Source organism: Gallinula chloropus (genome assembly GCF_964237585.1).
Source record: "Gallinula chloropus genome assembly, chromosome: 23".
Classification (NCBI taxonomy): Eukaryota; Metazoa; Chordata; class Aves; order Gruiformes; family Rallidae; genus Gallinula; species Gallinula chloropus.
In genome coordinates, this window is record NC_140108.1 from 1,228,473 (window position 1) to 1,250,475 (window position 22,003).

The following is a 22,003-nucleotide window of genomic DNA, read 5'->3' on the forward strand; positions in this document are numbered from 1 at the left end:
CCCGCGGCGTACACCGAGCGCGGCGCCTCACCGCGCCCCCAGCACGCATGCGCACACAGCGCGCAGGCTCTACGGAAGAGCGGAAGTCAGCCAGCGCCTGAAAGGCGAGCCCAGCGCGGACTTTTGACTAATCGAGACCGCTTCGCTTTCCTATTGGCCGGCTGTGCTGCCACTCGCCCCCGGCTGGCTTGGTGATTGGTCGGGAGGCCACAGTCGCTCCTTGCGGTTCCTTGGGAAAGTGGGTGGAGCTTCCAGCGCTCTTTCCCTTGTGCTCTCTTTCTAGTGGTCAGCGGGCGCGTCTATCAAAGGCCTTCTGGGAGGCTATTGGCCAGCAGCGGCTCGCCGGTCCGGCAGGCGCGGGGGAGGGGAGGGCGCGGGGCCCGGAGCGGGGGAGCCGGCGGCGGCGGTCGGGGCGGAGGCGGTGAGTGCGGCTCCAGAGCCTCCCCGCGGCGTCGCCTTCCCCTTCCCCTCACCTCCCCCCCCCCGCTACGGCCCTTCCCTCGCGCTCCCGCCTCAGCGCCTCCTGCGCTGCCGCCCCGCGCCCTGTCAGCGGCACCGGCGCTCCCGCGGGAGCCTCGGCCCCGCGCCCCGGCTGCCGGCCCGGACAGCCTGCCCGACACCCCCCATCCCCATCCCCATCCCCCGCGGCGTTGCTGCTCCAGGCCCCGCGCCCGCCCCGCCGGCGGTGCCCGCCCTGCCCTCCCTCGTTTCCCCACCTTCTTCCCGGCCTGGGGGGCGGAGGCGGTGGCGGCGGCGGCATCCCCGCGGGCCCGGGCCTGCCGACTCCCGCCCTCCGGCTGTCGCTTCCCTCCGCCGGTGCGGCTGTGGAGGGGCAGCCCGGCCTCGGGTGACGGGCCCGAAGCCGTGGGCTGCTCCCTTCACCCGGGGGAGGCTTCCCCTGGCTCCCGGCCGCGGGGACGCTGTGTGCTGCCTCAGCCCGGGAGGTGTTTTGGGGGGAAGAAGGGGTTGAGGTGCCTGGTGTCGCTGCGGGTCCTTCTAGCAGGTGCTGGGTTTGGGCTTATGTAACGTGGGAATCCGGGGGGGGTTAAACCTCTGCAATACCTTCCAGGAGAAGGTGAGGTTACGTGTTGTGGTAGCACAGGTCCTGCTGCAGTGGCCGGTGTTGCTGGAAGTGGAATTCCCGTCTCTAAACACCTGTGGGAGAGTGTAACTCAACCCCAAGTGCTGAGTCTTCCTTGTGTTGCCCCAACACTCGAATTCCTGTGGAGAAACTGGGATGAAAGTGTTCAAGGAATCACATATGATAATGATACGGTCGTGGTAAAGAGTGTGACTGATGATCATTGGGTAATTATAAGCCCTAGTTGACAGTATAAAACAAGAAATAGAACAGACTACAAGAAATAAGTGGGTGACAGGGTGGCCGTGAGCCAGCAGTGTGCCCTGGGGGCTGAGAGAGACAATGGGATCCTGGGGACATCAAGAGGAGTGTGGGCAGCAGGTCACAGGAGGGGATCCTCCCCCTCTGCTCTGCCCTGGTCAGGCCCCACCTGGAGGGTTGTGTCCAGTGCTGGGCTCCCTGGGATAAAAAAAGACAGGGATCTCCTGGAGAGAGTCCAGAGGGGCTATGGGGATGATGAAGGGCCTGGAGCATCTCCCCTGTGAGGAAAGGCTGAGTGAGCTGGGGCTGTTCAGCCTGGAGAGAAGAAGACTAAGGGGGGACCTGATTAATGTTTATCAATATCTGAAGGATGGGATGCAGGGGAAATGGGCAGCCCCTTTTCAGTGTCTGTGGGGACAGGACAAGGGGCAATGGCTGCAAGTTGGAGCACAGGATGTTCCACAGCAACATGGGGAAGAACTTTTCCCCAGTGAGGGTGAGGGAGCCCTGGGACAGGCTGCCCAGGGGGTGTGGAGTCTCCATCTCTGGAGAGATTCCAGCCCCGTCTGGACGCCACCCTGTGCAATATGAGCTGGGGAGCTGCTTTGGCAGGGGGTTGGACCCCATGAGCTCTCCAGGTCCCTTCCAACCCCTGGGATTCTGGGATTCTGCTGTTTTTCAGCTTTTGTATGACCTTTGACGTAGAATTAGATCACTGTGGTGTCAGGTCACCTGACCTCCTGGAGCATGTTTTGGTCTTTGAGGAAATAGAGTGTAAATAGGCTGAAGATTATGTGGTGATGCAGCTTTACTGTAGGGCTGTAAGGCCCAAGGTGGATGCTCATTCCTTGTAATTCCCTGCTCGACTGGCCCCCAGCATCCTTGCATGCACTGGGCTGTGTATTGTGTAAGCAGCAGAGGAAGCATTAAGAACAGGCAGTTTCTCTTCAGAGATTTTTTTGTAGCTGAAAGAAGTTAAAAAATAAAGTGTCTCTCTGAAGATCTTGCAGGACTTGATGCTCCCAAGCCCCAACACACCACCATCATGTCGGGCACTGTGTCCATTCTCCAGCAATTTGCCAATGGCTTGAAGAGTCGCAGTGAAGAGACGAGGGCAAAAGCTGCCAAGGACTTGCAGCATTATGTCACCATGGAGCTCCGTGAAGTGAGTGCTGCACATGAGACAGCTTATCCTTCTTAAATACTATGAGTGGAGGGCACTGGCTGGGTACTTCAGGGGTGGAGATTTTGGGAGTATAGGCAGTGAAGCATGGTAGGGAGGTTACCTTTGCTGCACTGTGTGGGAGAGGCGAGTTGATGATTTAAATTGGGTGGTCAAGCACCAGAAGAAATAAACTTGACATGTGCAGGACACAAAGAAGAGGTGCTGACATGCATGTTTGTAATATACAGTTGATTTAATTTTTAAGTGACCTAAGAAGTATTGTATTTATGGAGCTTTTGGGGGGAGGAAGGAGGGGAAATAATGGCCAAAGCTGATTTGAACTTTTGCTTTCACAGATGAGTCAGGAAGAATCTACCAGGTTTTATGATCAGCTGAACCATCATATATTTGAGCTGGTCTCTAGCTCTGATGCAAATGAAAGGAAGGGTGGCATTCTGGCTATAGGTGAGTGAAAGTGCCTGATGCTTCTGGTGAGTTTTCCCTTTGTTCATCTCTAGCAACAGATTTTCAGAAGAAATGAGGTTTTATAACCAGGTCCTTATGTCTGGCTGCTCAGTATGCTGGGTGTGTGCTAGTTGCTGGGCTCTGAAAAATCTGTCTGTAAGTGTCAGCATGGGAGCTGCTGAGTGCTGAGTGACTGAAAACCTGGTGCTTAATGGGCCCTGAGCTCTTCAGTGTATCAAGCATCAAATGTGAGTGCTGAGCACATGAAAATGCTGTTACTGAGCTCAGCTGAGGGCAGTTTGTGCTCTTCCTTTACATGCCTCAGGCTGGGCTGACTTTCTCAGCTCTCTTCTGTCTGAGGAGGTTGGTTCTTGTTTAAATTTACCTGGCTCAATAACAGCAGCTTCCACCCATGAGAAGCTCACATGGCTTCTGCTCTGATTCCAGTCAGCTGGGCCCTGGGTCTCTCTGGTTGTTCTTTTGCTGTGACATGGCAGAGCTGCCTGTTTTCCAAATCTTCAGCTTCTATAAATACTTTGCCTTCCCAGCAGGTAGCCTGTGTTGTAGTGGTTACATCTATAATAACCAAAGAGGAAGTGCTTATGGTTTAGTCTCACAGGCATAATCATCCAGTCCCAATGTGTGGAGGTCTCTGAGCTACAGAAATCTCACTTGACAACATCTAATTTTAAGCTGATGGTATCACGTTAAAAGTGTTTCTGTGAGTTTAGTGCTGTTGAAAAGTGCCAGCTTGACAGCCCTGAACACTGGTGGCCCCTCTGTCTCCAGAGCAGGTACAACCCAGGCACCAGCAGTGAAAGCTGCTGTACCCTGGCCAGCATAGACCATCTCTGGGGCTGAGGGGGAGGTCTGTTTCCTTCCTCCTTTCAGTCTTTGCCTCCTCTGAGCTGGACCAGCCTTAGGAGTTGCATGTGGATGATAGATGCCTTCCTATTGGGAATGGCTCTGTGATCCCAGGGTGGATTCTTTCTTTTTTTGTTGTTTTTTTCTTTTTTAAAACTAAAAATGGGGAAAATCTCTGAAGCTGCTGGATGCATTTTCCTACCCACTTAACAAGTTCAGGCTGGAAAGAATGGTGGCCCTGTTCTCTTGCTTTATTTTATTACTTTCTTCATGGGGATTTACAGTTTAGGAGGAGTTAATAGGAACCTTTCAGGAATGAATAGGGAATACTAACTCTCCCAGGGATTACCTACTGTCTGCCTTGCTGGGTCTTGAGGAGAACCTACAGCATTGCTCCCTTTCTCCACAGCAAGTCTTATTGGTGTTGAAGGAGGTAATGCCACCCGTATTGGCAGGTTTGCCAACTACCTGAGGAACCTCTTGCCATCCAATGACCCTGTTGTCATGGAGATGGCCTCCAAGGCTATCGGCCGGCTTGCCATGGCTGGGGACACCTTCACTGCTGAGTATGTGGAGTTTGAGGTGAAACGAGCTCTGGAATGGCTGGGAGCTGACAGGAATGAAGGTAGAAGACATGCAGCTGTAAGTTAACTTTTTTCCCTCTTCATTTGTCTTGGAACAGGGTGGTTAGGATTACTTAGGATGGTAGGAGATGTGCTCAGAAAGCTGTGGGAAGGCTCTGACTGGGACCAGAATGGCTGGCAGTCCATGTCTGAGAATCTGTGCTGCTCTCAGGGTAGATACAGCACTGCTCCATTGCTTCTACCTCAGCCCAGTGACTCAAGAAGATTGAGACATCATTGTGCTAGGACCTATAGGAGCATGGAGCTGGAAACAGCTCGGTCTCATGGGTCTTAACAGTCTAAATGAAAGATGCTACAGTCTAGAAATGACGTGGTTTGCCTATGGGTGCTCATCCTCACAGGCTGCTGCTGCTTCTCTCCCCACCTCCAGGTTCTTGTCCTGCGTGAGCTGGCAATCAGCGTGCCTACCTTCTTCTTCCAACAAGTGCAGCCATTCTTTGACAACATATTTGTGGCTGTGTGGGATCCCAAACAGGCCATACGAGAGGGAGCTGTTTCTGCCTTAAGAGCCTGCCTTATCCTAACCACTCAGCGGGAGCCAAAGGAGATGCAGAAGCCCCAGTGGTACAGAGTAAGAAGATAATTGTTTTGAAGCAGGTCCTCCTAACAATCAAGTGCCAGTTTTTAGAAGAGCTGTTTAAGCTAAGAGCCTGTGTCAGCTTTGCCAGTGTGTCTGATTGTCAGTAGAAAACCACCTCTCCTTGAAAGGGTTGACAATATAATGGCTTACAAAATGGGTAGTTCCTTTAGCCTCCTGTAAGAGACTTAATTCCATCAAGAATTCCATTGCTCTATCTGCTGCTCATTTCAGCTGTTGAGCTTGACCTAGTTTTACAGCCATGCAATCATCTATCTATTGTTATCTCTTACTAGCAGATAGGTTTATTAGTGTAGATAAAACATGAGTGCCAAAGTTAAGGATTCTTTTGCCCAAACCTTAGCTTTGCTGCCATTGTCACATGAATTCAAACATCATAATATCAAATAATGTTTGGACAGGGCAGTAAAAAAAAAAATCCCTTAAAAAAATCCAAGTTGTGAACTCAAATATGTGATGCACATTGTGATGAAGTTTATACCACATCATGGCTGACTGGCTCTTTGATTAGTGCTGTTGAAAATGCCCACAACTTCTGGGTGAATCTGAATTTTGTGGTGTTAGTTGAGGTTTGCACCTGCTCTTGGGAAATTCAGGACATCAGTAACTCCTGACTGGCATTACAAGTTTATTTCCACAGGCTTTGTTTCTGCATGATCACTGGGATAATGTATTTTTTTCTCTTTTCCCCCAAGCATACGTATGAAGAAGCTGAGAAGGGCTTTGATGAGACTTTGGCCAAAGAGAAAGGAATGAACCGTGATGACCGAATCCATGGTGCCTTACTGATCCTCAATGAGCTAGTGAGAATCAGCAGTATGGAGGGAGAGGTGAGCAAATGAATGAGATGGAGATTAGGGCTTTTTGGTTGGCAGATTGATAATGTGTAGCAACTGTGCAGTCTGTGGAAATACTCCATTGTGTTTGAAATGGGGTTGTTGGACCAAAAAGTCATCTGAACATGGAGTCAGAGCATTGATTATTACAAATTGTGCCCTGGGGGCTAAGAGAGACAATGGGATCCTGGGGGCATCAAGAGGAGTGTGGGCAGCAGGTCACAGGAGGGGATCCTCCCCCTCTGCTCTGCCTGGGTCAGGCCCCACCTGGAGGGTTGTGTCCAGTTCTGGGCTCCCTGGGATAAAAAAGACAGGGATCTCCTGGAGAGAGTCCAGAGGGGCTACGGGGATGATGAAGGGCCTGGAGCATCTCCCCTGTGAGGAAAGGCTGAGTGAGCTGGGGCTGTTCAGCCTGGAGAGAAGAAGACTAAGGGGGGACCTGATTAATGGTTATCAATATCTGAAGGATGGGATGCAGGGGGAAATGGGCAGCCCCTTTTCAGTGTCTGTGGGGACAGGACAAGGGGCAGTGGCTGCAAGTTGGAGCATAGGAAGTTCCACAGCAACAGTGTGTCAGAGAAATAAGTGACAAGTTTGTGCTGTGCTGAATAGATATTAAGTTCTGATGGAAAGTGCTATAAACTGGATAAATTACAGTTTAAGAAAAGAAGTATAGAATAAGAACTGTCTGTTGCATGTTGGATACCCAAATATTTTTGCTGGATTTTGCATATTTGATGTTTTACAGACATTTGGATATCAATTATACAGGATGATGTTCAGGAGAATTGGGTGGCAGCTGTGTTGGGAATTTCTTATTCAGCTACTTTGTTTTCTTTAAAAAAAAGAAAAACCAAACTCAAACCCAACTGCTTTTCTACTTTGTCCAGCGCCTTAGAGAGGAGATGGAAGAGATCACTCAGCAGCAGCTTGTGCATGACAAGTACTGCAAAGACCTGATGGGCTTCAGTACCAAACCTCGCCACATCACTCCCTTCACTAGCTTCCAGTCCCTTCAGCCCTCTCAGTCAAATGCTTTGGCTGGTCTTCTGGGGTACAGTGCCCACCAAGGAATCATGGGGTTTGCAACCTCACCTGTCCCAGCAAAGTCTACGTTGGTGGAAAGTAGGTGCTGCAGAGATCTAATGGAAGAGAAATTTGATCAAGTAAGTGTTCATTCCTCATCTTGCCTACCAACATTCACAGCGCTGGTTCTTGTAGAGCCATTGTCCTCAGTACCCTTAGCCTAGTATTCACTTGAGGCATTGAAACTCATTAATTGTATATATCCTGCTTTTGTCACTGTCTCTTGTAGAGAAAGTGATTTACTTTCTTTGGCAGCAGTCTTAATTATCCATCTTTCTGATAGACTCTGAAGCCACATGTCAGTAGAATGCCTTAAAGCACCCAGGTAATAAACACTTGTGTGTTACTGCCAATAGCCATCCTTCAGAGCCAAATCTGTCTCCTTTCAGGTGTGCCAGTGGGTTCTCAAGTGCAGAACCAGCAAAAATTCTTTGATCCAGATGACTGTTCTCAATCTGCTACCACGGCTGGCGGCTTTCCGTCCTTCAGCATTCACAGGTGACAAGACAGATGGTTGGAAGTTAGAAGTGTTGCTGAAATTGGGCTGGAAGTTAGCCAGCTCTCTTTGGTCCAGATGAGCTTGTGCAGGCAGTGCAGCAGCACAAATGTGGTGCCTGTAAGATGAGCAAATTCTTCTGTGGGAGGACAGTCTCTTTTTTTCTGAATAAGTGTGACTTGTTATATGATGGCAGTGTTGATTTGATGAAGAAAATGGACTGAAAACTATTGTCTGAATTCTGTAATCAGTACTGTAAGAGACAGAACCTTCTTTTTGTTTTGTTGTTCATTTTGGGGGGACAGGGTGTTGGTTTGTTTGGTTTTTTCCTCAATATGTCAGTCTTAAGGTTGAACTCTGCTCTCTTGCTCCCACTCAAGGCATCCTAAATCTTATCAACAGAGTTGTCTCCCTTTTTACCTCTGTTGCATGTGCCAGGAAATAGCAAGTAAAAGTGGGAAGTAACTGCTGTCTGTAAAGCAGATCAGTTGATTTATCAAGCAAGCTTAGTAGAGTGGCAGAGTTGGAGGCAAGTCACCAAGCTGCACAAGTGGCTTGAAACAAACCTTGTGCTATTTCAGCTTTCTGATCAATTGCTGTAAAAACAAGATGCTCAGATCTCATTTCTGTATAAAATTTGATGGGATGATTTTTTTACCCTCATATCTCTTATTTTGGTGAACATTAAAAAAAAAGCCTCTGGGCTTTGAAAATATCATTATACAGTGTCAAGTGTTTGCTCATGTCAGCAAATTCTATATGGCTACATCTGTTCCCTAGTTTTGTGCTTGTAAAGGTTCAGTTGCAATATGATGCAGCCATGTAAACCTAAATGTGTTTCAATATCTGTATTGTTCTCTCTTGTGGGCAGCTGATCAGTATCTTCCAGACACCATGAATCATGTTCTCAGCTGTGTGAAGAAGGAGAAGGAGAGAACAGCAGCCTTCCAGGCCTTGGGTTTGCTTTCTGTGGCTGTGAGGTCTGAGTTTCAAGCTTACCTGCCAAAAGTCCTGGAAATCATCAAAGCAGCTCTTCCACCAAAGGACTTTGCACACAAGTAGGTGAAGTTAGAGGAGGAGACCTGTTCTTTAGATAATTCTTGAGATGAAATCAGAGGTATTTCTGTAAGACTGATGTTTGAAAAGTAGCAGCTCCTCTTCATTAACTTTTATGTTGTCCCTTTGCAGGAGGCAGAAGTCTGTGCAGGTTGATGCCACGGTCTTCACTTGCATTAGCATGCTGGCCCGAGCCATGGGACCCAGCATCCAGCAGGACATCAAAGAGCTTCTGGAACCTATGCTGGCCGTGGGCCTGAGGTACGTTCAAGGCACTGGAGCACAGTTTTCTGTTAGCCACTGGATGGCATTGTTGGCCCTATGGAAAGACACAGAAAGCCTTCAGATTGAGAGGGAAGACTATTGCTTTTAAATCACCCTTCAGAAGGATGGGTGTAGCTCATGATGTGTTTTCAGTATTAATGTGTCTGTGTTACTCGAGCATTGGTCTCTGTGTGATAAACTTTTTTGTAGAAGAGCAAGTGAATTCAAAAGCAATCTACTTCACTTTCTGCTATTCAAACACACTTGGTAACAGCCTGCAGAAATCTAGAAAACCTCTTGAAGGCCAGCAGATTTCTGCTATATCATATCTGCCAGCAAAGAACTGAAGTCCTACTTTCCTTCACCTTTGGAGCTGACAGTTCGTCTTGGAAACTTCCTGGCTTATGAAGCTATTAGCACAGGAGGGTATAGAGCAAGTATCCAGGTAGCACAGAGCTGTTTGGGGTACCATTACCATCTGGAAGTAAATGTAGTTGCTTCTCTGGCTAGAAAGCACAAGGAGTCACTTACACTTGGAGTGGTGTTCTAGCAGCACTGTCTAATGTAGCAATGTGTCCTGGCAGTTTGTCGTCTGCCTTCATAGGAGGTCATCTTGTGTGCCTGACTTCACACAAGGCCCCACTTGCTCTGCTGACAGGGGTTGCTGTGATGTCTGAATGCCCACAGTTATCTTATGATGGGCAAAAGCATAAACAGAAGGGTGGAACGTGCACCTCATGGCTTCAGTTCTTATGACTTCTGGCTTGTTTCCTGCCCTCAGCCCTGCGCTAACAGCTGTGCTGTACGACTTGAGTCGGCAGATCCCCCAGCTAAAGAAAGACATCCAGGATGGGCTGCTGAAAATGCTCTCCCTTGTTCTAATGCACAAGCCTCTGCGACACCCAGGCATGCCAAAGGGCCTTGCCCACCAGCTTGCCTCTCCCAGCCTCACCAACATCCCAGAGGCCAGTGATGTGGGGAGCATCACCCTTGCCCTTCGTACACTGGGTAGCTTCGAGTTTGAAGGTAAGATGAACTAAGGAGTCGGGGAGCCGAGGGGTACGTACAAGTAGCAGGAAAACTCTGAGAGCGCTTTCATTAAACTCCTCTTCCCTTCTCAGACCAGTAATTGAGGTGTAAACCTGTATTAAAAACTCCCCATCTTCTTCTTTGTAGGCCACTCTCTGACTCAGTTTGTTCGGCACTGTGCAGACCACTTTCTGAACAGTGAACACAAGGAGATCCGGATGGAAGCAGCCCGCACCTGCTCGCGCTTGCTCACACCTTCCATCCACTTGATCAGCGGTCATGCCCACGTGGTCAGTCAGACAGCAGTGCAGGTTGTGGCTGATGTTCTCAGCAAACTGCTTGTGGTTGGAATAACTGACCCAGGTTAGTGTGGGGTTCAGGCAAAAGGATTCTCCTACCGTGTTAATTTTTGGCATGGGGATGGGTAACTATTCAGGTTGTGGTAGAATTTGAATGTATTTGCCACCAACTTTAGTTCTTGTTCTTTATAAATTGGAAACTCTCCCAGTTTCTCCTCCTGGATCTTAATTTTTTTTTTTTTTTTTTTAGTTATTAATAGAATCTTAGTGAAAATGCTCAAACTGTGCCCTCAGTAGCAGAGCCCTGAGACTTCATTTCCTGCTGTTCCGTGCTATGGCCTTCAACTCCCTAGTTTGGGAAGGGATTAGTCCCTTCTATTGAATCTTCCTACTTGATTTTATTTTTGTTTTTCGTTATTCTTTCAGTTACAATATGGTAAACTGAGATGAGTTTGTTCTCAGAACACTGCCTCTAAATATACCACTTGTAGATGCAAGTGGTTATTGAGGTGGTACTGAATTTGTTGGGGTGACCTACCCTGTTTCTCATGTGTAAAATCCTGATGTAGTGTCTCTTGCTGGGGAAGCTCTCAGCATTTCCCTGCAGTTATGAAGAATTTTTGAGGCAGTTGGTGAACAAAGGCAATAACAAGAACAGGAGTTTCCTGCACTTAAAGAGAAACAAATGTGTTCTTGCAGACCCTGATATACGTTTCTGTGTGTTGGCTTCTCTGGATGAGAGATTTGATGCTCACCTTGCCCAGGCAGAAAATTTGCAAGCTCTTTTTGTGGCCCTGAATGATCAAGTATTTGAAATCAGAGAGCTGGCCATCTGCACTGTGGGTCGCCTGAGCAGCATGAACCCTGCTTTTGTCATGCCTTTCCTGCGCAAGATGTTAATCCAGGTAACAAAGAGGAATGCCTGCAGTAAAAACAGAGTCCTTGGTGTTGAGACTAAAGTGCTGTTGAAGGACTGGGCTATCTTGTAGTGAATGTGTGGGAGAGTGGGGGAATAGCTGCATTTTGGAAAACATTGATCAGGTTTCAGGGAGCCTTTAGTGGTAGATGTTTGGACTGAAGCTCGAAGAATATATGAAAAGGAAAGGACAGCAGTCATTTTTTCACCCCACGTTCATCATGCTGGAGTGCTTTTCATCTACAAAGGAAGAGTGTTCTGTGCTGCTTTTAAATGAATGGATGGCACCACTTCATAAATGTAGATGGTTTTGGAGCCATCTACTCAGTTTTATGGTAATTAACTTCAACTTCATTTAGACATGAATGGATGGAGTTTAGAATACCATTTCTAAGTGCAGGGATTGGATTTCTTCCCCTCCTGTCCGATGACAACAGAAAGAAAAAGCAATGAATTTTTGCCTGTCTTTATTTCCCTGTTCTCATGCTTTCATTGTCTTTTCTGCAGATTTTAACAGAGCTGGAACACAGTGGTGTTGGCAGGATTAAAGAGCAGAGTGCCAGGATGTTGGGTCACCTGGTTTCTAATGCTCCACGTCTCATTCGTCCGTATATGGAGCCTATTCTTAAGGTAGAGTCTCTGTATGTTTCCTGGTGACTTTGGAGTGCAATGATACAGCAAGTGGGTGCACAACCATCAGTTCTGCTTCTTCAGAACAATCAGATTTTCATTATGGATGTTACCCACAGTAATGGAACAGCCTTGGTTCTGGATTTGTGTGAAGCTTGTGAAACCAAAGTTTCATTGGCTGTTGAAATGCTCACCAGGATGGAAATTGAGCCCTTATGGAATCCATTTTGGGCATAAACAAAAAAGATCATTTTGAGTATTTTATGTAGAGCAATACAAACAATTAAACACATTCTAATTTGTTCCTCTGTCACCTACCAGGCACTGATTGTGAAACTGAAAGATCCCGATCCGGATCCAAATCCAGGGGTGATTAACAATGTCCTAGCTACCATAGGGGAGCTTGCACAGGTAGGGACACTGCAGGTACCTCATTGCCATGGGTGTCAGCTGTTAAGTTTTTGTCAATGCTAGATGAAGGACTTTGACTTTTGTCTTTCAATAGGTCAGTGGGCTGGAAATGAGGAAGTGGGTGGATGAGCTCTTCATTATAATTATGGACATGCTACAGGACTCCTCCCTGCTGGCTAAAAGACAAGTAAGTGTTTGATAGCTGTGCTAAACTTGCCATCCACTGTAACCAGAGGTGTAGTAAAATACCCTCGTGCCCCATTGTAGCTGCTAAAATGAACCTTTCAGTTACTCTAGTCTCTTGTGGAAAGTATGGTCACCCTCGTGGCATGCAGGTCAGCACCTGTCTGTTGTGACATAGTACAGAGTTGTTAAAGGAAAAGATGAAAAAAGGGAGCAGTTTTTATTAGAAGGCTTTTACTCACTGACTTCAATGCTTATTTGAATTGTATGTCTAAGTGAGGGCAATTATGGTATGGCAGTCAGAGTCTAAGAGGCTGTTGATTATCACTTTCTTTACTACTCCTTATTAAAAAGCACTCTATAGAAGCTTTCAGACCATAGACTCTGATTTACACTGTGATGCTAAAATGCTCATAGAAACTTTATAGAAGTAGAGTAACTGATGGATCAGGAGGTACAATAAAATCCCTGGTCACAACTGATCTTCTCTGGGTTTGTTTTATCCAGGTGGCCCTTTGGACATTGGGACAGCTTGTGGCCAGCACTGGTTATGTGGTGGAACCTTACAGGAAGTACCCAACTTTGCTGGAGGTGCTTCTGAACTTCTTGAAGACTGAGCAGAACCAGGGTACCCGTAGAGAGGTATGAACATGAAGCTATTACACAGGTGTATCAGTTTTTTGGGGAGAGCAAGCCATCAAATATATCTGTGGGGGAAGGGAGATGAAAGATCATTACTGTGGCTGGTAGAAGTACAGTAAGCAGATTTCAGAGTGTGGCAGTATTTAGGCAGTGAAATGCCCTCCAGCAGTTGAATGGAAAGCATTGATGTTTTTTCCAGGTGGTCACTTTACTTCCAGATCTTCTCTCTTTAATCCTCAGGACCTTTCCAAACGTGTGGGTTCATTAATTGACTTTTGCCTTGGGGATGCTGTTCTGATGAGTTTCCTCTTTGTGTCTTACTAGGCTATTCGTGTGTTAGGGCTGCTGGGTGCCTTGGACCCTTACAAACACAAAGTCAACATCGGCATGATTGATCAGTCACGAGATGCTTCAGCTGTCAGCCTCTCAGAGTCCAAATCCAGCCAGGATTCCTGTAAGCATCTGAGTTTTTACTCCAAATTAATAGCTTTAGCATCTAAAAACAGGTCTTGATTTGGTTGGGTTTGGTTTTGCTGTTGCCAGTTTGCCTCTTCTGCTTAACCAATTCTTATTATAAATGTTTTCACATCAAACTCAGCTGCTCCTGAGCTGGTGTTCAAGACCATGTAGTTGTGACACTACTTTCTTTCTCCTAGCTGACTACAGTACCAGTGAGATGTTGGTGAACATGGGAAACCTCCCTCTGGACGAGTTCTATCCAGCTGTCTCTATGGTGGCACTGATGAGAATTTTCCGAGACCAATCCTTGTCCCAACACCACACTATGGTAGTTCAGGCCATCACCTTTATTTTCAAATCTCTTGGGCTGAAGTGTGTGCAGTTCCTGCCCCAGGTCATGCCAACGTTCCTTAATGTAATACGGGTTTGTGATGGTGCCATCCGAGAGGTGAGTGTACCAGGGGCCGCTCCTTCCTTCCTGTGCCACCCCCCTAAAATAAGAATCCATCTTTTTTAAAAGAGAATGCGACTGGCTTTGGGCATTGCTGTGCTGTATGTTGCTGCCAAGCATGCTGCAGAAGTGAGGTTCAGCTCTGCTTTTTCCCTCCTGTGAGCATTTGGTAGAATATCCAGCGGAGTATGTGTTGGTTTTGTTACTTCTTGTTGAAACAGCTGCTTCTGAGCACAATCCTTAAAGGATAATATTTGATTCTGGTTTTTTATCAAGCTGGTCTTGTTCAGGAAAACAGCCTGTGCAGCTTCCAGAGCTTTCAGTAATCTCTGCATTAATGTACTGTTGCAAACAATATTATTAAATAATAGAGGTAGATGATTTTCAATTTCTGATGCAGCCATGTACTTTGGCTCATCTGTGAGAAGGAAAATTCAATTTGCTCCAGTCTGCTAACATTTGGAGCAGCGTGGGTGGATTCCACAGCAGTGCTTTCTCTTCCTTCCCACTTAAGTCACAGTTTTAGAAGGAAATGAGAATTGTGTGAAGATGATAATGGGCTTAAGGTTCACCTAACCAGAGATGGCTGCTGTTTGCCAAGCCTTTTCCTCAGACAGCTGAAAAGAATCTCTGGGGTGGGAAGGGTAGTTTGTACTAGTTACTGGTACTGTGTTTTATAGGTGGGATGGGTGCTCCCTTAGCAGAATCCCAACCCTGCTATAGAACCACTGTTTTCTCCCAGACTGAACTACTACTCAGATTGGAAGGAAAACATCTCACACGCCCGGGTTGGCCGAACTCCTAGACCTGACTGATCTAACTTGCTTGAAAGCTATGCAGTTGTGCACACTCTGTTTAAAAATTTTCAGGTAAAAGAAGATGGTGAAAGTGTACTGGGGAGAAGAGCTGAGGTGGGTATGCGTGACACTAAAGCCTAAAGGAGTCAGGTCCTTGTCCTGTATGTAAGCATCCTCTCACTGCACCAGAAAAGGCACGGTACAGGAGCTCAGCCTTCATTTGTACTAAATGTAGGTGTACTGCTCTCACTAAAGAAGCTGATGTTATTTCTTATTTTCACAAAAATCCGTTCTCTCTCTCTCTTTTTTTTTTTTTTTTTCCCCTGAGCTCCACTTTGTCACTATAATCTTCAAACATTGCATGGAGAAATTAAATTTAATATATGATAACTTACATTTTCCTAGTGGAAAAGTATTGAATATAGTAGTCTGTGGACAAAGCAATTAAACCTGAGTTATTTCATACCCATCTGAAAAGTAAATTCATTGTCATGAGAGAGTGCATAAGATTGTCTAGGGGCCAAATGAATTGCAAAACTGTCATACTACATCCAAACAAAGTGTCTCAGTCAACGTTCTTCTATGGTACAATCAACTATCTTTCAGAAAACTGCGATGTTTCTGGCAAGGACTAAACTCTCTTCCCCAGTAACTTTTCACCAATATATCTTGGTGGGCATGGGAAAGAGTATCTTAAAATGTGTGCCTGTTTGGTTTATAGGCAAGGGGAAAGGATTAGGGGCTTAATTTTTGGAAGCATCCTTCAAACTTAAATCACAAAGCTCTGTTGTGGAGGTGTTTGTGCTTGCAAGTCTCTCCTGAGGCCTTATAAATAGCCAACACACAATAAATCCCTATTTGTAGACTTGCCTGTCTAAGGCTTTCAGCTCTCAGAATTTTTGATTCAGGTTGGGGGAGTGAAGAGGGGGAGAAATCCCAACCAAAAAACCCCAACAGCCACGTACTCCCAAAACCCAAACCACTGACCTGAAGCTGCCAAGAATTTAGCCCCGAGATTCTGAGCATATAGGTGCTAAGCATGCTGTTTGTCTGGTAAATGAGCTTGCAATTGGCCTGCAACATGCTGTTTCCCCAGCATCCCTTTGATACTTACATAAACTGCATTGATCATGATTCCCTTCTTCCTTCCAGTTCCTGTTCCAGCAGCTGGGGATGTTGGTGTCCTTTGTGAGAAGTCACATTCGGCCCTATATGGATGAAATTGTCACCCTTATGAGAGTGAGTACTATCTTTAAGCCAGCATTTTACTCTCAGGAAAGGTGGATACTGTTTCTGTCATCAAATCTGTCAGGTACTTCATAAATTCATACAAAGTGCAGAATTCCATACGATTAAAGTAGTAATTCTGGTTTGAAATAACATGTGTTTGAACCCATCATATACATTATTTCTAGCAACTGCAGGAAGGGCAGGTCCTGCTATCACATGAGTTCATTTCAGTGCTTGGGTCTTGTGTGCTCATTACTTTCAGGAACATAGTTTTAGGAAGAAGTGTTTGGAGTTCATAAATAGGTGGCATTTCACTTCATTGTCACTTATTGTTTGCAAACACTTAGAAAGATTAGGAGAACTTGGTTGCCTAGAGGTTGTTTTTAACAGCTACAAATACACTGAAGGCACAGACTGTTTTAAAAACAGACCAGAACTGCTGATTTATGTTTGTCTGTAAGGGAAGTACAGTCCCTCCCTGCAGTCTTGACTTTATCTAGAGACTCTCTTACAGTTCATTTTCAATTGGTACAGCTCAACTGAAGAACTGTTTCCTTTTTTTCCCCCTTTTTTCCTTTTTAAAATTTTTTTCTTTCCTTCTGTAGGACTTCTGGGTCATGAACAACTCCATACAGAGCACAATTATCCTACTGATTGAGCAAATTGTCGTAGCTCTAGGAGGCGAATTCAAACTGTACCTGCCTCAGCTCATCCCTCACATGTTACGGGTCTTCATGCATGACAACAGTCAGAGCCGCATTGTGTCTGTCAAGGTGAGTGGGAAGCTGCAGCAGCTGGATGTGGCTGGGGCAGGTGTATGCTCAATGTGCCCTGCTCCAGCAGAGCCTCCTGCCTGCGAGCGAATGGGATGGGTACAGTTCAGCAGTGGCTTGGTGTGAAACGATGCAAGTTTCCTTTGTTTAAAGTGCAGGGTTGAAACAACTTTTCACTGAGTACTGACTTACTTAGAATGCTTCTTTTCCATGGCTTTGAGTCACCTTGGGTCGTTTTTCCTTCCAGCTATTGAATGCGATCCAGCTCTTTGGAGCTAACCTGGATGACTACCTTCATTTGTTACTACCTCCCATTGTGAAGCTATTTGATGCCCCGGATGTCCCAGTGGTGGCTCGCAAGTAGGTGTTGGTGGCTTTGCAGTATCTTTTTTTTCCTATGACACCCAAGTTCTGCAATGGCTGACCCAGCCAGGTCTGGAATGAAATCCCAGAATCCCAGGGGTTGGAAGGGACCTCTAGCGATCATCGGGTCCAACCCGCTGCCAAAGCAGCTCCCCAGCTCATACTGCACAGATAGGCGTGCAGACGGGATAGGCATCCAGAAATACTGCTTTACTTCCTTCCACAGGTTTTCTCTGTGTTTAATCATTGTAGGATGTTACTTTTGGTTGGATGTCACAGCACTGTTACTAGCTTTTCTATTACTTGCTGATTCTCACCTGCCAGTATTTTAGTTGCTGCAACTTGCAAGCTGTCCTGCAAGTACTGGCTGCATTAAGAGTGCTGTGACCTGTTTTTACTATTTCTTATTGATGCTTAGTAGTTCTGAGCATGAAGCATGTATTTTTACATTTAATTTTTCCCTATGTTTTACTCTGTTCCTTCCACTCTGACTCTAGAGCTGCTCTAGAAACAGTGGACCGCTTGACAGAGTCCCTGGACTTCACTGATTATGCTTCGCGGATTATTCATCCCATTGTGCGAACGCTCGATCAGAGTCCTGAGCTACGAACAACTGCAATGGACACACTCTCCTCTCTGGTGTTTCAGCTGGGAAAGAAGGTAATACTCTTTTTTTTAGCCTTGAAAGCTCTTCAAAGGAGGGACTGTCCCAAAGATCAAGGAATTAAAGTTGACCCTTTGTAACGGACTCATTCGGGATTTTAAAGAAAACAGGTTTATTTTCCTCTCTCAGTTGTTTCTGGAACTGGGAGTTACTGAATCAAGCTTTCCTAATTGGTTTCCTATAAGATTCATGAAACAAAGGTGGAATTTTACTGCTCTTGGTGACACTGAGTGACTAGCTTTTGCTGTGTTCCCCTGTACAGTACCAGATTTTTATCCCAATGGTGAACAAAGTTCTGGTGCGACACAGAATTAACCATCAACGCTACGATGTTCTCATCTGCAGAATCGTAAAGGTGAGTTGCCAAGTGTACAGCTGTTTGCATAAGGGCACTTTGGGGTTGTTTTCATGTTGAAACAGATGTAGGTGGAAACTTTGCATCATAAAATGAAGAATGGTTGTTGCTGTGTTTGTGTGTTAGGTAAGGGTTTTTTTAAGGAGACTTTGAGGTTGCATTGGGACAGTTATTGTCAGTTGGTATCAGTTATTTCCTGTAGAAAAATCACTGCAAGTTCTAGGTAAGAACTTAAACTTGTAGCCCATGTCATTACTTTTTTTTTCTCAGTAATTGTTACATGTGGATTTAGCCTGGATTTTCTGCCCAGTTTCAGGCCTTAAGGAGACCTCACTATCTCAGTGTTTTCCATAGTACCTCCCATGTTGCAAAGCAGTTCCTTTTGACAATTGATTAGCATGGAACAAGTAGCACAGTGCTCTTCTAGGCTTTCTAGGGGCTCAAATGGGAAAAAGTGCTTGTTTCAAAGTGCATTATTTTGGCTTTTAATACTAGGGTCTAAGTTTTCTTAGCTGTTGCATTGCCTAGAAAAGGGATATCATTTGAGTTCACTGGTTTATATAATGAAACATAGTTGTTAGCTTCACAGATGTTGTGAGATTGGATAGTGCTCTGTATGTGTGGGTGTGATCTTCATTGTAAGCTGTTTATTGTAGGGCTATACTCTTGCTGATGAAGAGGAGGATCCCCTTATTTATCAGCACCGAATGTTGAGAAGTAACCAAGGAGAAACTTTGGCCAGTGGTCCTGTGGAAACAGGTCCCATGAAGAAACTACACGTTAGCACCATCAACCTGCAGAAGGTAAGTCTGGAGCGCTGCACAGCATGAATTTGCTACTGACAGGAGGAGCTATTGTGCCTCATCTGAAGAGTTTGTCCAGCACATCTGAACTACATCTGCAGCTCTCTTCTGTTGCCAGTTCTGTACAAAACTGGAGGCAGTGTCTGAGACTCTCTTCCAAATTAGAAGGTGGTAAGCAACTTTAAAGATTGGAGCAGCTGACTTAACAGGCTATTAATGGCCATGAAATAATCTTGACACTTTCTTGTTGTGTGAAGTATGGACAAAGCTTCCTAGCTCACCAGGAATCATCTGTAGCTCCTAGAGACACCTATTTCAGAGCCTCTGCCTTGTTTTCATTGGCAACTTCTCTTTTATCTTAGTGCTGTATTTTCTTGAAGCCAGTATAGAACTTAATGGCCCAGCCCTAGCTAATTTGAACAGTATATGCACTTGGTTCAGCAGTGGGATGGATTGGTTTGAAAATGCTGGGCTTAAAGATGTAATTCTAAATGCATTAAGTATTTTTAAGCTGATGTTTCAACAGTGGCTTTAGCTCTTGATGTATTTTTATAGGGAAAGAATTATTCATGTTAAATACTTGGCATGTCATGACAGGAACACATTTAAGGGAATATTTCTTAGAAATGAGACTAAAGTACTGCAAATTATCTGGTAAAGGTAATGGATTTCAGGGAATTGAAAAGGGAATCTCAGCAATGTGATTTGGAGCTGTGAAGAAGTCATGCTGCCTGCTGACGGGTTTCTTCCGCTTCTGGATAGCGCTTCATTTGGTAGCTGAATTGTCTTGCTTTGTACTGCAGGCCTGGGGAGCAGCAAGAAGAGTTTCCAAAGATGACTGGTTGGAATGGTTAAGACGACTGAGTTTGGAGCTGCTGAAAGATTCCTCCTCACCGTCCTTGCGCTCATGCTGGGCCCTGGCTCAGGCATATAATCCCATGGCTCGGTAGAGTAATTCTCTTGTTTTCACATCACTTGAAATTGCAGGTGCAAGCCAGATATTATAAGCAAAAAGTTACTTAAAAGCTCTTAGGTTCCATAAATAGAGATCCATCCTGCTTTGGGACAAATCAAATAGCTGGCAGCTTGATTTCATTTCCACCCTTCCCAGTTGGCTGCTCCATAATATGCACAAAATCTTTCAGTGGAATTTTGCATATTGGTCTAGAAGTAAAATAAGGCACATAAAAGTGAAGCTGGAAAAACAACAGAGCATGAAATAGTTTTGAGAAGCTACTGTGGGTGAATAAAAATGTCTCTGAGTGGAATAAGCCACAGTGCTTTATTTCTTTTGCAACCAGTATGTCTGGAGAATCTTTGAGTCTCTGCAAGTGGCTGCCTGTTGCCTTCTTGATGATGTATGTTTGTCATCTTAGAGCATATGAGTCTGAGTGCTGCTGTTAGAACAGTGTTCGTTCCTGGTTTAATTTTGTCTTTAATGTGAATGTCATCATTGTTGAAATAGAAGAGCAAACAGAATCATGACAAGTTGGGAATTCCTCAGTAGGCAAAGGTGATGCTAGCGTCCTCCATGTATCCATCATGTGCATCAAACCCATCCCATGGTGTTTCCCCTCACTACTAGAAGTAAAAAGCTTTTCATCACTGTTCCTCCTTGAGCTTTGTCACTAATGTGAACTCCAGCTATTGCAGTCTGTTAGGGAGCACAGAAAACACAAGTGTTGTGGCATACATAGCCAGAGAAATGTACAGTCACCTTTTTCACCACATTCACTTGTGATCCATGACAAATTAGGCCAAAGAGAAGAGCCTCCTTGCTGCCATGAAGTTTGTTGTAGCCTAAAACACTTGATGACAGGACCATATTTCTGCTATTGTAGTATCTCAAAGTATTACATGCTTTTTAAAATGCAGTATTTGGTGCAGAAGTTAGTTTTGTAAAAGATACCAATCACTATTTATTGCAGGTAGGCATATAAATGTATTTTTGTAGCTCCTTCTCTGATTACAAAGGCAAGTCTGCTGTCAAACACATTTTCCTCTCATTAATAATGAATCTCCACTCTCTTTTTGTTTTCCTCCTCAGAGATCTCTTCAATGCAGCTTTTGTTTCCTGCTGGTCTGAACTGAATGAGGACCAGCAGGATGAGCTGATCCGAAGCATTGAATTGGCCCTGACTTCTCAGGACATTGCTGAAGTCACTCAGACCCTGCTGAACCTGGCAGAGTTCATGGAACACAGTGACAAGGTAGGGATGCTGGCAGGCAGGTTTTTTCCCTAATACTGGCTAGCTGGCTGGTGCCTGGTCTGTGGAAAGGGTTTGAAGAGTTCATAACTACCACCTTCTTTTTTTATATTCATCCTGCTTTTGATGTCTGTGCTTCTACCCAGGGCCCACTGCCTTTGAGAGATGATAATGGCATTGTCCTCCTGGGAGAAAGAGCTGCAAAATGTCGTGCATATGCCAAGGCCCTTCACTATAAGGAGCTGGAATTTCAAAAGGGTCCTACCCCAGCCATTCTAGAGTCTCTGATCAGGTAGGACCACAACTGATGAGATTTCTGCTCTTGCATCAGGTATTAATCTAGGATACCATTAGGATGAATCTAGACAACTCTCAAGATATCACTCTCTGCCACAAGTCTTTGTTACAGGCTTGTGGGCTAGCTTGCACATGTACACTTCTAGCTGCTGAGTCCTGCCCTTCTGTCCTGTGGTTAAAATTATGATGAAAGCCTTGCAGGAAAAAGTGGAGGTTTCACCTCTCACCCTTCACATTCAGTATGGGATGTTGTGGAGTGCTTGCAAGTTAGATGAGAGAAAATTCTACACCTATGAGAAATAAGCCAGGAACTCTGAAGTTCTTAATTCAAATTCCTCATCAAATTCTGCTCACCTACCTTAGGTAGGTTTTGTTCTTCATAGATCAGATAGAAGATGCTATAACAAGAGTGTATTGTTTCCTGAGCTTTGCCAACAAGAAAGGTGTTATCCTGAAATGCCTCCAGAGGATTTGGTACTAAACTACATGTTTTAAAATGTGAATCTCTTCCATATCACACATGTGGCAGGGGGGGTGAACTCTGTGATCCTTGGGGTCCCTTCCAACCCAGACCATTCTGTGATTCTATGATTCTAAATGTCACCTCTCTCATTTGATAAAGACAAATGGATTTCAGTTGAGCAAAACTGTAGCTTTGTTTGGATGTGGTGAATTTTT

The 22,003-nt window shown here is 45.5% G+C and overlaps 1 protein-coding gene across 1 annotated transcript in view; it reads left to right on the forward strand.

Moving 5' to 3' along the window:
• Positions 1-8,375: 8,375 nt before the first annotated feature.
• Positions 8,376-22,003, forward strand: part of MTOR (mechanistic target of rapamycin kinase) — a 67,420-nt gene continuing 53,792 nt past the window's right edge. Inside the window, exons 1-20 of the mRNA XM_084274653.1 lie at positions 8,376-8,554; positions 8,685-8,813; positions 9,598-9,842; positions 9,993-10,208; positions 10,844-11,049; positions 11,568-11,690; positions 12,012-12,101; positions 12,196-12,288; positions 12,792-12,926; positions 13,251-13,380; positions 13,583-13,833; positions 15,786-15,872; positions 16,469-16,636; positions 16,884-16,996; positions 17,497-17,659; positions 17,926-18,018; positions 18,675-18,821; positions 19,625-19,767; positions 20,869-21,031; positions 21,175-21,320. Of these exons, the coding sequence (XP_084130779.1) occupies positions 8,391-8,554; positions 8,685-8,813; positions 9,598-9,842; positions 9,993-10,208; positions 10,844-11,049; positions 11,568-11,690; positions 12,012-12,101; positions 12,196-12,288; positions 12,792-12,926; positions 13,251-13,380; positions 13,583-13,833; positions 15,786-15,872; positions 16,469-16,636; positions 16,884-16,996; positions 17,497-17,659; positions 17,926-18,018; positions 18,675-18,821; positions 19,625-19,767; positions 20,869-21,031; positions 21,175-21,320 (3,005 nt within the window). The 5' untranslated portion in view covers positions 8,376-8,390. The remainder of the gene's footprint in view (positions 8,555-8,684; positions 8,814-9,597; positions 9,843-9,992; positions 10,209-10,843; positions 11,050-11,567; positions 11,691-12,011; positions 12,102-12,195; positions 12,289-12,791; positions 12,927-13,250; positions 13,381-13,582; positions 13,834-15,785; positions 15,873-16,468; positions 16,637-16,883; positions 16,997-17,496; positions 17,660-17,925; positions 18,019-18,674; positions 18,822-19,624; positions 19,768-20,868; positions 21,032-21,174; positions 21,321-22,003) is intronic.